This window comes from Rhinolophus sinicus, chromosome 5, assembly GCF_057876585.1.
Source record: "Rhinolophus sinicus isolate RSI-liver-muscle chromosome 5, RSI-T2T, whole genome shotgun sequence".
NCBI lineage: Eukaryota > Metazoa > Chordata > Mammalia > Chiroptera > Rhinolophidae > Rhinolophus > Rhinolophus sinicus.
Genome location: NC_142505.1, coordinates 30,993,132 through 31,010,782, shown reverse-complemented (window position 1 = coordinate 31,010,782; position 17,651 = coordinate 30,993,132). Strand labels below are relative to the sequence as shown.

Below are 17,651 nucleotides of genomic sequence, written 5' to 3'. Positions count from 1 at the left end.
ATGAGCACAGTGACCTCCAAGTGGCCATATTTATTGGCCAGTGGACTGGTTGGGTTTTCTTTCATGAATAAGGAGATACATACAGAATATTCAGGCTCTCCCACCATGCCTTTAGGGCCCTAGGGAAACAAAATCAGAGCAAGTTATTGGTATGTGAATCGTAGTCTTTAATGTCAAAACAAAAGCAAAGGGGGAAAAACAAAACTGCATTCTTAAAAGCACAGCTGGCAGGGTGCAACTAAACTATTTCTGAACTGGTGGATTATCAAGCTCTTTCCCCACTTAAATCAGGACTACAAACCTTTTTCCGTGTTAGATCAATTCAGCTAATGTCTGTCCTGAGTGAACTGAATTATTTATCCAGGGTAAGAGGAAGTAAAGACACGAAAGTATTTCTTAAAGCTATTTGTACTAAAGATATGACACGTAGAAGGCAATTCTCCTTAGAAAAGTTAAAATTGTAAACAGCAGACTTCCCAAAGCACAGCACAAAAGAGAATAATTTATTGAGAATTCAGAGGTACAGGCATACTACAAATCAAGGAGCTTAAAATGCAGGTGGCAACATACAACCTCTACATTTGTGACAATAACCAAAGACAATTACGTAGCAAAATGAGCATTACATAAAAGAATAGCATACACACTCAACTCAGACATGCTGAGAAGTTATGGAACAAAGGAGCACAGTAATTGAGTGAGATTAATCAAGCTGAGTTCCTGAAAAAAAGGCAGTCCTCCTTTCTTGACAGCTTAAGCTTTTCTCTTTTCCCATTCTTACTTCTTTTTATCAGGAACGGGTTTCTGCTTGGCAGTTGGTTCTGAAAATGTTTGTACACATGGATTCCTTTGGGCAACTGATGAATGGTAGGATGCTGGCTTTAGAAAATGTTATTACATGTTCACTCTAGTACAATTTCACTGGCACCCCAGCTGCTCAACCATGTCAGTGCAAGAATCTTTTTTTCAAATATCAACTGGGTCATCTGTACATCCATTCCTCCAATATTCAGTCAAATGTCTGCTGAATGCTGAGGGGCCCCACTGTGTGCTGCATGTATTAAACAGAACTATTGGGGCCACCCATGATGCCCCCCATGCGGGAATAGTTACTTCCTGACCCAAATCAGGAAATCATGCATCTCACTAAATGATGCTGAATCACATCTTTTCCTTTATAAGTTATGACAGAAAACAGAAAACAATGCACAGCCACATAAACAGAGAGAGGAACAGTTTCTGGCCAATAAATAGAATAGGCAGCCTCCATCTTTCAGAGGATCAGAACTGCAGAGAGTGTGTCCTTAAAAGACTTAAGAGTAATGTTGAGCAAGTTTTTAAGCAGAGGCTAAGATCAAGAGCCTGAGATAAAGAAGCCACATTCTACAAGCTCAGCAGGGCCAAGCACAAGGTCAGGAAGATATGGGACCTCCCACCAAATAAATCTGGACAGGAGATAAATCCAGATTGGCTCAGAGGCTAGATTCTCACCCACAAGACTAAGGATATTTACTAGTTCCTTAACACGAAAGAAAGAAAAGATTGCACCAGAGTATCTGTTATAGGTAGTTAATTCTCATTTTACTATGGATTCAGTCATTCAAAAAACAACCACATTTTCTGTGTTCTTTATGAAGTCCCACGTTAAAGAACGCCTCCAGGTAGTCAGGAAATATTCACAGGGCATAAAACAAGATAAGGGGTTTCTCCACTTCTTACACAATGCTGCCTGCACCCCCTACACAAAACACAGGGGCTGGCGACATTTAGTTTTTACCTGACTGTGCTCATTAAGGGAGAGAGGCATGTAAATAAATCATTACAATCACATGAGAGGCACTAAAATAGAGAGGTGGATATTTCATCAGAGGGAGATATGCCTGACTGCCTGGAAATGCTTTCAGAGGTGACATTTCTATTGTAATGGAATCACAGTGGAAAGTTTCAGTTATATTTCCAAATCTCTCTAGATCTAAATTTTGAGGGTAGGAAGGCAACAATAAAGGTTTTGTGAAACAATTGACTAGTATGATAGAACTTTGCCAGAACGCCTTTATTAAACTTATGCAATCCCATTCCTATTTAAAAGCTTCAGTAAAAAATAACAGTAACAGCTAATATTTGCATTGATCTTCAGAGTTTACAAAGAGTGTTCACTTTTGATTTTCTGATCCTCATAGCTACCTGTTGAAGTGGTTAGCACAGGATAGGTCATCTCTATTTTGGGGTTCACTGAAAGATTCAGTGACTGGCCCAAGAGTCCACAGCTAGTAAAAAGCAGAATCTAGACTGGAACCCAGTGCTTCTGACTTTAATTCCATGTCCTGTCCGTTGAACATCCTAGAAACTGGTATTCGGTGCATGACTTAGTTATCATGGGTATACTCACTCTCCGTCCAGGGGGGCCCGGGGGTCCTTGAGAGCCTTTTATACCATTCAAACCTACAGTGAGCTGCAGATAGAAAAATGTGTTACATTTCACCTCATCTATCCATGGGATTACCTCACTTTTAATGAGGCTTTACAATTTAAAATATTTTTCTAAAGAAAGCAACTATTAATTCAAGTCAAGTAAATTCCTTACTTGTATTATAAATAGCCATTCGTAATCATTGGTAAACATTCATTTCCCTTTTAGCCTCTTCATATAGTGACACACTTTGCTCTGGTACTGGCAGTGCATTTAAATCTAAATTAGTGTCATAGCTAGGTTGGCGCTAAAAAAAAAGCAAATATACTAGGGCACACAGAGCTCTAATAAAAAATTTCCCATCTGCAACGGATAAAATACAAAAAATAAGTGCCCACATGCATAAGAAGACATGGGTGGGCTGTGTCATTCCCATACCTCAAGTTGATGGATATGGATACTAATGAAATTTATCCAGCCAGATGGAAAGTATCAGTTGAATTAATTGCATCTCTTTCACACTGATAATGACTACTGATATTACATTCAAATATTAAAATGAAAGGGTGTTTTTCTCAGCACTTTGTTTTTAAATAAGTATAACATTCTACTCTGCCCTTTGCTAATTAGGAGATCTCAACAGTTTTCCTTAAAATAAATACCCCAGATGACCTTTGTTATAGGTAGTGGGATTGTCAGAAAATCCTCAGGGACACAGTGGAAAGATGTCAGCTCCATTTCCACTAACGGGATTAACATGCTGAGCTTTAATATGTGCCTTAGAAAGGACTGGAAAGCACTGACAGTCCTTAGAACAGCCAATTATCAATTTGTAAGTCTTCATAATATAATAACATTATATTATAATATAAATAGCTCGGAGTCATGGAACCATAGACTTTCAGAGCTGAAAATGACCTGCAGTATCACTAAGTTCAACTCTCATGTTATAGAAATAGAGACCCTGAAACGATGTGTTGAAGGTCACTCAGCTAGGAAGTGACATTTCTGATTCAATGCCCTTGTGACATTTCTGATTCATTACAGATTCAATGCCCTTGGATTGAATCTATGATCCACATTTATTATTACAACCTAAAAGCCAGAGTCTTCCAAAGAAACAGGTATTATTTCTGGAACTTACTGTTAGTCCCCTAAATCCTTTGGATCCAGGCCCCCCGGGAATTCCAGGATTGCCAACTTCACCCTGAAGATTCAGATATAAGAAATCAATGTTTAATCAAACATTAAAATATTTGCTATGAAAGAATAAAAATAATTCTCTTCAATCCAAAACCTAATTCATCTTATAAATATACTATATTATTAAACACTAAAAGTCATCTTCTATCTTTTGGAATTAAGTTATTATTACACTTAGATATTCTACAAAATATTTTTAATTTTCTAAGAATACAAATATGTATGTATAAATATCAATGTAATGGCTATCCAACCAGTTACTAAAAATATCTAAAGAAAAATGCTTGAAAATCAGGGAGAACATATGGAGTATTATTGACTACATAAAATACTAAATAATGAATTTCTTCCTAAATTTATGAATCATTTCTGAAAAAGTTGAAGGTAAAAATCATTTACTCTGACTTTGGTGGGAAACTAATTTTAGCAGTTATTTATCAACGTTAATTTCACATTGATCCCTAAATTGAATATGCTAATTTTCTCCCTTTATAAGTAAATGAGAAGTTTAGTTCTCTACAACAGAACCCTTATCCTAACAGTTACTTACATAGCCCTTTCTTGCACCCTTCTCTGCCTAAGGAAAGAATCTCTTTTGGTAATTCATCAGTTAAAAGCACTTAAAAAAAATAAACAAAAACAAAAAATGTACTTTTTGAAGGATTCAAGTATTGGCTATTTTCCTATAGTTGATTTGCTTTGTTTAATTAGACACTATTTTTTAACCCATATTTTGAATTTTATTTTGAGCATCAACTATGTTGAACACACTCTTTGAGACAGGACATTTTCTTTAAATAATTTTTTTTTATTTTTCAATAACAGTTGACATACAATATTATATTAGTTTCAGGTGTATAACACAGTGATTAGACCTTTATATAACTTACAAAGTGCAATCTTATTACACGATTCTGGTGTATAAAACAGATATGACAAGAGCTACTCTGATTGAAATGGAAGATCTGTCTGGTTCTAGAGCATGGAGATGAATTTCAGTCTGGTAGGGTGATGAGGTAATATTCTGGAAGATGTTTGATCAGGAGAGTAACATAATTAGGCTATAATTTGGGGAAAAATCAATTGACACCAGTGTTAGGGATTAACTGAAGCAGGGAGAAGTTGGAAGTAGGAGACCAATGAGAACTGCATTGTAATCTTTCAGGTGAGTGGAAATAAAAGCCACTAAAATGAAGGACAAATAGCAATAGGTGAAGCCAAAAGTTTTGAATGCTATCACCGAGGCAGAGAAATCAAGAAGAGGACAAAGGACTAAACGTGAGCGGATACCTAAAGTTGGCGTTTCAGGACAAGAAACATCAAGCAATGAAAGGTAGGACAACCTTTTCCACTTTCAAGATTCATAGGAGTTAAGTATGGTCCTTTTTTCCTGAAGCCCAGGCAAAACAACTGCCTTGCTTTGTTTGTTTGTTTCATTGAGATCTATAAGCTTATCTCAATTCTCAAGTAGAGAGAATTGAGTCATGGTAATTTTAAAAGAAGGTCACGTGTACCATACCTTTTGCCCCATATCTCCAGAGTATCCTCTTGAGCCCTATAATTTTCAGCAGAGAAAATGAATAAATCAACACACCACTTCTGCAATATGATAAATTTTTGCTTGTATTACTTAGGTTTGATTCATCAATTAAAGAAATAATTGTTTTCCATATTTACCTTTACTCCTTTTGGTCCTATGTGACCATAGCCTGGGATGCCATAATCTCCCTGTGAAAATATCAGTTCATTTCAATTTCTTAAAACTCAAAATTAATTGTCATCTATACTGGGGAGATGATAATGTCAAGGGAGAAGCACTAAGGACGTCTAGGTGGAGGGGGCCTAATCAATGACCTTGAACTCTGGGAACATGCTTGTAGTTGGGTTTTGCTCACTTCCTGGTAAGTGCCCTGGCACTTCTTTGGCCAGCTGTGCTCTACAAACACTGCAAGAGGCAGAGGGATGGTCATTCATGACTTATGGAGTCAGTGGCTGCTACTTGCCTGGAAAATGAGGAGCTGGTCTAAAGGACATGGATGAGGAATTCCTCCCCCACAAAAAAAAAATATATATATATATATATATATATAAATGGCCAATAGACATGTAGAAAAATGTCACCCTCATTAGTAACCAAAGAAATGCAATTTGAAACACTAATGAGATACCATTTTTTTGGTCAATAAAATTGGTAAAGATAAAAATAAGAAAGCGATAATACCTCTTGTTGGTATGGTACCCAGAAGCAAGCACGCTCCTGCATAACACCTGGGTACATATATTTGCACATCTCATTTGAATTTTCTTAAGGGAACTTTGCAATAGAGCTCAAGCCTTAATTAAATGTGTACATAATCTATTTCTATTTCTAGAACTTTCTATGTAGAAATGAAATATAGTTTTGTTCAAAATTTTTAATTAGGTACAAGAATGTTCATTTCTGTGCTACATGACAGTGAAAATTAAAAACAAACTAAGTATCCAATATTAAGAGATTGGTCAAATGAACTAAGGTACATAAGTAATTTTTTTCTTCCCCATTTCCCATCCTTTGTGCTTGGTAAGCTCTTTATAATATCTATGCATAACAATTGTAATAAACATTATTTTAAAAAAGGAGTTTTAAAAATTGTTCCTATGCTGGCTGCTCCATAGACTGAGATCCTGGTACAGCCAGAGCCACTAGACCAGATGCCCCACTTCTTGGCCCTATTCTCTTCGTATTGTTGCCCTAGAATTTTGTAAGATGGGGAGAGAAACAAGTGGTGCTGTTTTTCAACCAACCTGTGTCTCTATGGCCATATTAGTTGTTAAAATATTGGAATGCCCTCTATATCCTCTCTGCATGCTCCCTTTCTCTCTTGCTGTTCTCCCTCACTTTAACAGATTAGCTATAAAATGAAAGCTGCATGAGGTGGGGAAAGTGGTCCCACATCTTCCTAGGAGGTGTTGAAACACCTGCATTACCCCACATGCTTAGGTTGATGATGTCAGCCTCCTTCTCTTGACCTCAGAACTGAGCACATGGAGCTGGGAAAGGGTAAGGGTCCGGGAACCTCATACCTGTTTTCCTCGCTGTCCAGCTTGCCCCACTGGCCCAGGATCTCCAGGTATGCCAGGTTCTCCCTAGTAAATGAGAGCTCCAGATTGGTAGAAATCAGGCATAGCTCCCACCATACGAAGTTCTGTCTATTAGATGGGGAGACTTAGCGTTTTCAGTGAGGGTTCAATACTCAGTAGGGAGCTGGGGGTATAAGAAACAGTGATTTTCCCAAAGGCAAGCAGAAAACATCAGCACACCCAGGGCTGGACTCTAGTACTGCTTTCCTAGTGTTAGAGAAGGACAGAAGGAGAAGGCAAAGAGGAGAAAGTTGTTCATTTGCCCACCCAACAATTATTTATTGTCGTGGAAAATAAACTGTTGCACAGGATAGGTGTGGTTCTGGTTGAAAAGACAATTAGACGATTCTAAACCTGTGTGATAAAGTTCAGGGTGCTATGGCCACAAAGCAAGGAGGAATCTGAATTAGATTTGGTGGGGCTAGGAGGCTGGCTACCTGAAAAAAAAAAAGAATATGGATGCTAAGGCTTCAAGGATGAGTTGACTGAGCTGGAAGAAGGATCAAGGGAGGAGCGAGAATGACCCAGGTGGAGGGAAGGCATTGGTGAGAAGCCTGAGGCAGGCATGCAGGAGGGAGAGGAGCTATGAAGCCTTAGAATTAAACAGGGTCAAACTGTAAAAGGCCTTCTAAGCTACTTTAAAGTCGGGAGAATTTCCTAAGGGTCATGGGGAAGTGAAGACTGGCTCCATAATTTGTGGGGCTCAGTGTCAAATGCAAGCACAGGCCCCTTGCTCAAATATTAAGATTTCAAGATGGTGACAGCAGAGCATTAAACCAAGCAGAGGGCCTCCCTAAACTAGGCCCCCTGCATGACGGCACAGGTCCCAGGCCCCTGAGGCTGGTCCTGGGGGAGGCAGCTGATGAAAGGTTTTACTCAGGGGGATGAGATTCTGAATAGGCCAATAGTTTGCTCTCTGACAATCTCCAACAGAGCCACCTCAGAGAAGGTAGGCTGAGTTAGAGAACTACATGCATAAATAGATTTGAGTTCTGACACCCCCTACTCTCTGCCCAACTCATCCACCATGTGCATTCATGCAGTCAGGAAATCGGGATGTTGAAGAGATTTTTCACAGTTGTTTCATGATGGGTGAGATCACTGCATCTCTTCTAGTGAAATGGGGCAGTTTCATGGGGAGGTAAGCAGTTATCTCTCAATGAAAGGAAAAGAATGTATTAGCAGAAAGCTGGTAAGTGGGTGATGGTGACTGGATTCAATCATGTGAGGAATTAACATGAAAAGCATGAAAAGAATGAAAGAACTTTTTTTCTCTCAGTATTTGAAATCTGTAAAAAGTAACATTTACTTTTTTCCCCAAGAGTCCAGGTCTTCCAACACTCCCTTTAGTTCCCATTGGTCCAGGAGAACCCTGAAAGAAAATGGGAAATGGAAATGTTGGTGCTACAGCAATTCTTAGAAGACCCTTTAGACTAGATCTGCTTTTCTTCCTGTCATTTCTAACAACTTGAGGGGTCTCCTTAATAAGAAACCCAGCCACCCAGGGGAGAGAGACATCTAGGCTAAAATCAGGTGACGCTGGCTACAGTCCTGATTAGAGGACCACAAATCTTCATCTGCAGGAATGCCACTGTCCCCGGAGCATTAGGGGGAAACGGAAATGGCACCCTTGACTCGACACACATTATTGCTGAATGTGGCAAATTTGTTGTTGTGATGCACAGATTTTGCTAGAATAAGATACTTTGCTGTCGTTGGCACTTCTGTGCACTGTACCATGCACACATACAAAACAGTGTATAGGATGTGTTTCAGTTTCCCAATCTGAAAATGGGTAAAAATGTCTTTCACAAACATGGCAGGAAAGTAACTGAGCAAACACAGGTATCCCTCGCCTTCTGAACTCTCAACAGCTGAGCTGGAGAACTGAATAGATTCGGAACATTTTTCATGTGAATCCCTCACCATCCAAATTCTCATCCCTCACATTCAGAAACTCGGGAACCAAATGGATTCAGATGGTGAATTCAAAGCTGAACTTGGGAATTAAATAAATTTGGGTAGTGAGGGATCTTTGTAGAGATAATTTAAAAATATCGGCAGTCAATGGAGATGGGCATGGCGCCGATAATTTTTAAAAGTTAGAAAATCCAGAATAAGGTATCAGGTTTTGAAATGATCAGGAGTCAGCAAGATTTGTGTTCTTCCAAATGCGTTCTTCAGGCTGATGAAATGGGTCTGTGCTTTCCAAGTAAAACCCCAGTGAAGGGGAAAAGGGTGCTTAAGTTATGCACAAGGAATCTGAGATGTGCTAAACATGTGTCTCAAATTTGTCCCAAGTTAATCCAAAAATGAAATACTCCTTATGTCAATAATATAAAGTAAACTATAGATGAAGTTGTGTTTGAAGTAAGAGACTAAAGGTTGAAAACAATTGACTGTAACATTTCTCAGTCACTCACCTGAGGTCCTTTAAGCCCCGGGCTTCCTTTGTCTCCAGTACTGCCAGGAATTCCAATTAACCCCTTTTGTCGTAAGGAAAGAAACATAGTACAATGAAGGGAATGAGAACTTAACTTTATTAATTCTTTTGAAACAACCCCATGGGAAAGCAATGGTCCAACCCTTTAAGCAGCCCTTCAATTCTGAGATTAACCATATGTTAGAAGAGAAACTGAAGGGAGACCCAGACTCAGGGGTACAGGTCTTCTTATGGAATTCCCAGGCTGGATATAAGACCTTTATCTCTCTTGGACAGGGAGAAATGAAAGAGGCTAAAGGGAGAATAAAACCCATAGGAGAAGGAAGTAAGACACAATTAACTGTCAGATGGATTCCTCTGATGGGGCAGGCTCCCTGGGCCAAAGTGCTTTCAATGTGTAAAATAGAGAGCAAAGTCGTTTCAAGTTCATACAAATGGACATTTTAGCAGCAGATAAATTGAAGCACATTTTCTGCCATATTTACCATCAAAGATAGGGTTCTCATTATGGTTCTCTCACATAGAAGAAAAAATAGAGGTGCTGGTAACATTTTTCACTACCAAACCACCAGCTATAAAATGGCACTGGCTGCCCCGTGCCAACGGTGTTTGGAGCCACTGGGCTAGCCTTGTATTAAGGGGGACTCTGAAGTAGCTGAGGTAATGTCACCCCTCTCTCCACAACACCTGGGAAGGGCCTAAGTTGGTCTCATGGTTATTCAATCTAAAGGACCTGCTACTGGGTGGCTTGGTTCAGGGACCCCAGAATCATTAAAGAGAATCCCAAATTCCAGTTTAGTCTTAATAATCTGGAACTTTCTAAAATGAAAATGAACGCCTACCCTGCTTCCCCAAAAATAAGACCAAATCGGACAATCAGCTCTAATGTGTCCTTTGGAGCAAAAATTAATATAAGACCTGGTATTATATTATATTATATTATATTATATTATATTATATTATATTATACTATACTATACTATACCCGGTCTTATATTATAGTTAAATAAGACCGGGTCTTATGTTAATTTTTGCTCCAAAAGACACATTAGAGCTGATTGTCTGGCTAGGTCTTATTTTTGGGGAAACAGGGTAGGAAGGTCTTAGAATGGACACATCTACACAGGCTCTTCCAGACAAGCTCAGGCTTAAAGTGGGCTCCATAAGGGGACTAAATACCCATGTGTTACAAAGCCATTCTCTAGGAATGACCCCAGCATCTTTCTGACATGGAAGAGAGTCAGAGATATCCTGACTCCAGTGCCCATATCACTAATAATATGACCAAGAAAAAAATGTACATGGCTCACATAAAGCCCTATCAGTGACATTCCAGAAGCACTGTCCTCCCCTGTGGAGTTAGCTTCAGGCGAGGTGAATAACCGTTTCCAATCCTTAATTGTCCTTCATGGCAGTCTGTGTGCAGGACCTCAGGTAAGGAAAACCAATTTGTTGATCCTGATGTTGATTACTAATATAATACGAAGGTCTTAATAATTCATTATTACTAACATGCAGACATAATACGAGGTTAACACAAGAGCATGCCTTTTTCTCTATCAGGGAGCTGCAAATGTAGGAGCAGATTTGATGGAGCGACACCCCCACCATGATGGGAAATACAGACTTCCAGAGACATATACCATGAAGAAGGGTGGGGCAGGTCACAAATTTCTCAGTTATTTATTTTTATACAGAACTACCACAATAACTTAGCATTATTTATCAGTATTTTTGAACTATTCCAACATACCTGTGGGCCTTGTAATCCTTCAGCTCCCTGTGTACCTTTAGGTCCAGGATTTCCCGGCTCCCCCTGAGGAATGAGAGTTTTCAGTGTTAAAGTTTTCTCCACATAGTAGTTTCCATAGAGATTTTCTCTTTATAGTACCTAGTACTGCAGTACACAGTACACAGGGACTATGTTTGTCTGACTCTTGGCTCACCCCCTACTTTGCCCAGGATTTTAGTCTTCTATGATGCATAAGAAATGAACACACGTTTTCTTATTCTAATAAAGAATTTCGCTAATGGCAGGCAATTCCCAGTGCCCGTGAAGAGCAGTCAAGTGCACAGCATTTGGGATCACACACAGCCTTTTGTCTCTGAAGTGACTATGAAGGCTATTTTGCTTGAGGTCAGGCCCATCTCGCTTCTGGTAGCTGACCTGATGGACACTTGTGTTCCCTTCCTCTTCCCCGTCAGTGGCTATCATGTCCAGCGCTTGGCACTTCCTCCAACAGCCTTGTCCAATGCTCATTCCTCCCCAGTGCCAAGCGCATGTGAGAATCTCCTTGGCCCCATCTATCACAGAGGACAGGAAGTAAAGGATACTCACCGGGGGACCATCGTGTCCCCTTTGGCCTTCTCTTCCCTGGAAAAGAAAAGGCAAAATGTTAGTGTCTGGGTGTCTGGCTGGAGGCTCCTTAGAGGCAAACCGGCCTGTCTCATTCCCTGATAGACATAAGTAAGCGAGCCACTCAAAGAAATGGCCTCCTCGAGGCACTTGCCAAAGGTAACTTTTCACACTAGGCACTTAATTACGGATTAACATTTGGAGGATTGATTGCAAACCAATCTAAAAGTCATAGACCCAACTCCAGGCTGACAACTATCCAGGAGGCTGTTTGGAGAATCAAACCATTCTGAAGAACCTGTCTTCTCCCTGTCCTCTCCGGCAAATCCCACTAAGCACTGTCTGCTAACCAGAGGCTTCCTGTGTAAGAACAACCTGTGCCACATCCGTCTCTCTCTGTCCTGGGACCCTGATTGTATCTTGGGGGAGAATAAAAAAATTGTTAGATGCAGTGCTTCATAAGGGCCCCCTGGGATTTGTTTCCATGGGATTCTACAAGGAGGAAATGACTGACAGGGTCTGTGCCACCATGTGGTGGTCCAAATGGCACATCTGGATTCATCTGAGAAAAACGGAGCTGACCTCTGAAACGGAAATCTGTCTGCATCTATCCAGACGCGATTTCAGGTCGCCAGCTCAGGCTCTCCACCTAGTGGCTGTCTTTGCCACACCCTTTCCTTTCCAAAACGTTAACCAAGTGGGAAGATGATTCCGACCCCAGATCCGAACTCCTTTCCCCCTAAACAGCATTGACAGATAAAGTCCGTGCCCTGACCTCCCCACCTACCACCCCGGGCTCTTTGAGAGAGCTGTGGAATATCTCAACCGTCAACTTACTTTGTGTTCTGATAAACAACTATGATTACTTTAGGTACAAAACAAATACTTTTTAAAATTCTATCCATTCATTCATTCAGAAAGGTAGCCGTGGAAATTGTTATTTCAGAAGCACTGTTGTTTTCATCTGCTCACATGCTGAAGCTTTTTTACGAATAAAACTACCTGACCAAATATCACCTCCACCAAGTTGGGTGATGATTAGAATTCCTCCACCCAGCTTGTGCCCCTTTGATGCAGGTACTATTTGCTTTTAAATAAAATGCAGCTACCTTTTGGAACACGTTACCCATTGTAAGTTGTCAGCTGTTTGTACCGTGATATGACTAATAGAACCGTTGACATATGAAAGCAGAAAAGAAATAGTAAAGAAAGGTTGAAGCCACTATTTCCACCCTGTCATAATTTTGTCTCCACTAAAAAGCAAGGATAAAATAGTGTTTAATCTGTGACAGACAGCATACACGACGGTTAGGGGTGTGTCCTTAGAAGTCAAGCAATCTTGAGCTCAAGCATTCCCTTCCATACCTGGGTGGCACAGGGTATTTGCCCTATAAACTTCAGCCACGGTGCTTAGAAGTCCAGACTCTGGAGTGTGCCAGTCTGGCTTCAAACTCCAGCTCCATCACTTACTACCTGTCTTAATCCTGGGCAAGCTGCCCCAGGTTCCTTATTTTTCTCCTCTGTCAACTGGGTATAAGAATAGTATCTACCTCATAGGTTTATTATGAGGATTAAATGAATTAATATTTGAAAGTAATTTGACCAGGACCTGGCATAAAACAGATGCTACAGAAGTATAAATACTATTATTTATAAGTATTGTTTGTGTGTGATGGGCAAAAGAAGTGGGCCTGGAATGTGATTTCAAGTGCTCTGGTTCTCAGGACATTGATCCATTTTTTAGGCAACGGCTAGTACAATTAATTTACATAAGTTGAAATTCTGTCAAGTGGGAGGCAATGTCCCAGGTTTGCTTGTGTTTTTAGAATTTATCATCCACTTAATATCCTCCGAGCCTCATAGAGAATTCTGGCCTTCCCTGGAAAGGTGGGGGAGAGTAGAAAAGCTTGGTGTTGTTTTATATCCACGTTGCATTATTTAATTCAAGATAAAAGAGGTTCCAAAGGAAGAGATGGGCAGGGAAGCGGGTGAAGACGGGGAAGGGAGGCTGAGAGCCTCCTGTGCTTGGACTGACTGAGTGTAATCCGCTGGTTTGTCCGAGTAGTAATTCCCTGCCACGGCCCTAGCATCTCTTTTTAAAAAGTGCCCGATTGATGGTCACAGTTACAAAGCTATTTCAAACTAAAAGGATTTTCTCTTAAACCAACAAAAATACGTATGTGTTTTTAAAATTTGCAACATTTAGCTCATCTTGCTGCTCTCTTCCTTCTTTTGTTTGATTTTTATTCTCTGGTGTGGAAAAGAGGGCAATGTATCAAAGCATTTTACCAGAACTACTGGGAAGTCTAAGCCTTCGTTCTACAGATCCTTTCCTTTAAAACTATGATTCAAGATAAACAAAGGCAAGAGGAAATTAAAACACATTTATCTACTACCTATCAAAGAGAGAGAGGGAATCAGACACAGCCTTCTAAGCGATGAGAAGATTCCAAATTTGTAATTAAAAAGAAAGCCAAGTGTTGTCCATTCCCTCTTGAATAAAATTCAGGGCCAGATCTAGGATGTTGTACATCATTCTCTTTTTATGAGCTACATGCTGAGCAGGTGATAAAGGGCTTTCTAACACATTATAAATACCATCTCTAATTTTAGTCCACAAAGAGAAAGTGATTCTTGGTTGTTCCTCAAAAAGAAGGGGAAATCCAATATCACTATTTTAGGCTTGATATCACATGAGATGCTATAATGTTACCCTAGGATCTCAAGGTTGCCACTGGCTTGACCTTAATAGCCAGTGTTTGGGTTCATTCAGGAAGAATTTATCTGTGATTCTTCTCTCCCACTGGTGATATATGAAGAGTGATTACCCAGTTCGTAATATTCTTATATCAGCTCAAAGATGCTAGCTACTAAAGGAGGGCTTTTCTGTTAGTCAGTGACTTTTCGAAATGACATTCAAAAGCTTCTGGAAAGTAGAAAGGGTCAAGCAAGCTGTGTCACAGTGGTTCTCAAACCCGGGCAATTTTACCCCCACCCCACCCCCTACAGACATTTGGTAACACCTGCAGACATTTTTGGATGTCACAACCATGGGTAGGAGGTGCTACTGGCATCTAGTGGGTAGAGAGACCAGGGATGCTACAAACATCCCCTAGTGCTTATGCTTATGCCACTCCAAATTATCTGGCCCAAAATGTCAGTAGTGCCAATGGATCAGCCCTGGGTCAGCTGACTCTGCAGCCACAAATACTCTGACTGCCTCTGTGGCATCTTCAGGTGATAAAGAAGGGAAACGAATGTCCATGGAAACACTTACCCTGCTTCCTCTGGAACTCGGACTGCCTTGTCTCCCTTTCTGTCCGGTTCTACCCTGGAAGTACAACAGTTCCCCCAAGATCATAAGGCAAAAGGTTCTGAATAAATTGAAAAGGCATCAGCATCAGCATCAAAACCTCAAGCACTATTAAAACAGCAGAACAGATGCATCGTGCTAGAATCATTCTGCATATCAGCACTAAAGGGTAAAATCCATTAAAGAGCAAAATGGTGTTGGGACATCCACTGATACACCAGCTTCCCCATATAATATCACCTGCCAGAAACTGCAGCATTTTGACCACAGAAGTGTAACCTGCCACAGACACAAGGCTCTTTTAGCCGTGAATTTCAGGGTGTTTGTTCATTTACAGAAGGATTGCATATTTCAGTAAATCATTTACACTTTATGAAAACCTCAGCTCAGTAACAGAATTAACCAATTCATATATATAAAACAGATCCAAATACTTGTCTTCCTTGCTCTCCTTTGGAGCCCCGTTGTCCTTTGATGTTATTATTTTGTCCTGGATCACCCTAGAGGAAGAGTTAAAAAGTATTTCAGAATCATGTTAATATCAGGGATTTTTTTTGGGGGGGAGCTGCTCAAAATGGTACAATGTTCAAGTACTAAACTAATTTGGATTAAGTGAGGAGGAGTGTGAGAAAATCCTCCATATTTGAAACTCGTACATTTGTGAAAAAATGAAAGTAATATTTCCCCAAGTTTGAAGGGGGTCTGGTGATAAATGACAAATTATAAGAGTGCATGCTGAAGTCATGGTCAATTCTCTGTACTGGCAGCTTCATTGCTGCACTAGTCCAAACAAGCTTATGCCACGCCCTCAAAGGTGTAATAAGAATCCCTTGTAACAAAGTCTGCAAATAGGGAATCTGCAAGAGTAGAAGCCCAATAAGCAAAACTATGGGCATGCCCCCCACCCCTGACAAAGGAACCTGAACCTCTCAACATACCATAAGGATGAATAAGATGGAACTTTAGTTCCCAGTTCTGAATTTTAGTGTAATTCAGCCTAGATCAGATATAGACAGATTTTTCCCAAACAAATAAGCCTTGATCAACCTACCTCCCCAACTCCCAAGAGAAGCCTTTGCCTACAGATTATCAGGAGACACAAGAGAAAGGAAACCCAAATGGTGGAGCAGTTAGAAATTCAGAGCCAACTGGGCCCTAGGAACTTACAGGATCCCCTGGAAAGCCCTTCTCCCCATATTCCCCAGGGGGGCCTCTGGAACCTGGGCTGCCCTGGAAAAAATAAAACAAGCTTTTGAGTTAGCTTGTAAGAGGTTTTTATAATGATATTAAAATGTCAAGTGTCTTGTGTATTTGGAGGAGAGGAAATCAACCAAACGAAAAGATCCATATTCCCCTACCTTAGCCAGGTTCCCTGACTTCTCAAGCAGAACTAAGTCTAGTGTTAAGTCTGTGATCAGGATTGTCTGTAGTGAGGCTGAGAAATGGGAAACCTTCCCAGGGTCTAGCCTAGTGCTATCCAATAGAACTTTCAGCAGGGATAGAAATATTCTATACGTACACTGTCTGATATGGTAACCACCAGCCATATGCACCTACTGAGTACATGAAACGTGGCTAGTGCAACTGAAGAGCAGAATTTTTCATTTTAATTAATTTGAATTTAATAGTCACACATTGCTACTCAGTACTGTATTGGACATCCCAGCCGGTCTATTAACAGCAACGTCTGACATCGATAATGAAATTGCCCACTGGAAACCTCCACCGGAATGTTCCATTGTCATGTCAAACTCCACTGTTTCCAACTCAACTTGTCCAAGTCAAGCCTCTGGACTGACTCTTCATTTCGTACTCCTCTGGTCACCTAGATCTGGAGCACTTATGTCTCGGAGCCAGGACGACAGTGAAATACGGAAGTCACCCAGCAAAACTTCGGGAAGCACTCACTCTGTGCATCACTTGGAGAATGAGTGCTCCCTTAAAGTTTACACCTAGGTGCCTACTCTAGTCTGGGCCCTGCTGTGTGCTTAATATGTCCTGCTTCTGTCTTCTGCCATTGCTTTACTTGAAGGCTTCCTCTCTTCTCACCTTGATTGTTCTAGATCTGCCTCTCATCTTTGCCTGGCATCTATGTCCTCTCCAACACATCCTCCACGCTACTGCCAAGTAGTGTTTCTAACACGCAAATTCAATTGGGATCCCCTGATTAAAATATTTCAAAGTCTCCCCATTGCCTAACGGTTAAAAGCCCAACTCCTCCACATGGCTCACCAGTGCCTTCCTGATCTCCTCCCCCCACCTCTTGAACCTCACCTCCCTCTACCTCTACTGTAATGCTCACGCCAGGCAGAACAACTTGCAGGGCCCCAGGCCTCCAGGTCTTTGCTTATGCTGTTCCCTCGGTCTGGAATGCCCTTCCTCCATGTCTTGCTAATTCCTACTCATCTTCAGCTCAGGGACCATTTCCTCCAGGAAGACCTGCTGAACTCCCCTCCATCCCTGCCCCCCTCCCCCACCCCACCCCCGTTGAGTTAGGTGTCCTTCTCTGGGCTTCTGTGTAGATGCCTGCAACATCGTCCCAATCACATTAGCTATGACTGTGTGCTTCACTCCGATTCTTTAGTCCGTAACTCAGTGGACTAAAAATGCAAAAGCAGAGCTGCTTGGAACCAAGGAGGCACATATTAATGAGTGCTGAAATGTATTTAAAATTGTTACAGTTTCACTGTGATTTGCTATGCCAAGGCCACCAAAATCATTTCGTCTCTTGCTCTTGCTATTTATTTATTTATTTATTTATTTATTTATTTATTTATTTATTTTCTGATGCAATACAGAGAACAAG

General features: G+C 40.7%; 1 protein-coding gene across 1 annotated transcript in view; it reads right to left on the bottom strand.

Moving 5' to 3' along the window:
- COL6A5 (collagen type VI alpha 5 chain) overlaps positions 1 to 17,651 on the bottom strand; it is a 117,879-nt gene that overhangs the window by 44,728 nt on the left and 55,500 nt on the right. The window contains exons 18-30 of the mRNA XM_019726036.3: positions 16,013 to 16,075; positions 15,280 to 15,345; positions 14,810 to 14,863; positions 11,515 to 11,550; positions 10,930 to 10,992; positions 9,157 to 9,219; positions 8,043 to 8,105; positions 6,677 to 6,739; positions 5,291 to 5,341; positions 5,133 to 5,168; positions 3,555 to 3,617; positions 2,390 to 2,452; positions 84 to 119 (exon numbers count right to left, since the gene is read on the bottom strand). Coding sequence (XP_019581595.3) covers positions 84 to 119; positions 2,390 to 2,452; positions 3,555 to 3,617; positions 5,133 to 5,168; positions 5,291 to 5,341; positions 6,677 to 6,739; positions 8,043 to 8,105; positions 9,157 to 9,219; positions 10,930 to 10,992; positions 11,515 to 11,550; positions 14,810 to 14,863; positions 15,280 to 15,345; positions 16,013 to 16,075 — 720 coding nt within the window. The remainder of the gene's footprint in view (positions 1 to 83; positions 120 to 2,389; positions 2,453 to 3,554; positions 3,618 to 5,132; positions 5,169 to 5,290; positions 5,342 to 6,676; positions 6,740 to 8,042; positions 8,106 to 9,156; positions 9,220 to 10,929; positions 10,993 to 11,514; positions 11,551 to 14,809; positions 14,864 to 15,279; positions 15,346 to 16,012; positions 16,076 to 17,651) is intronic.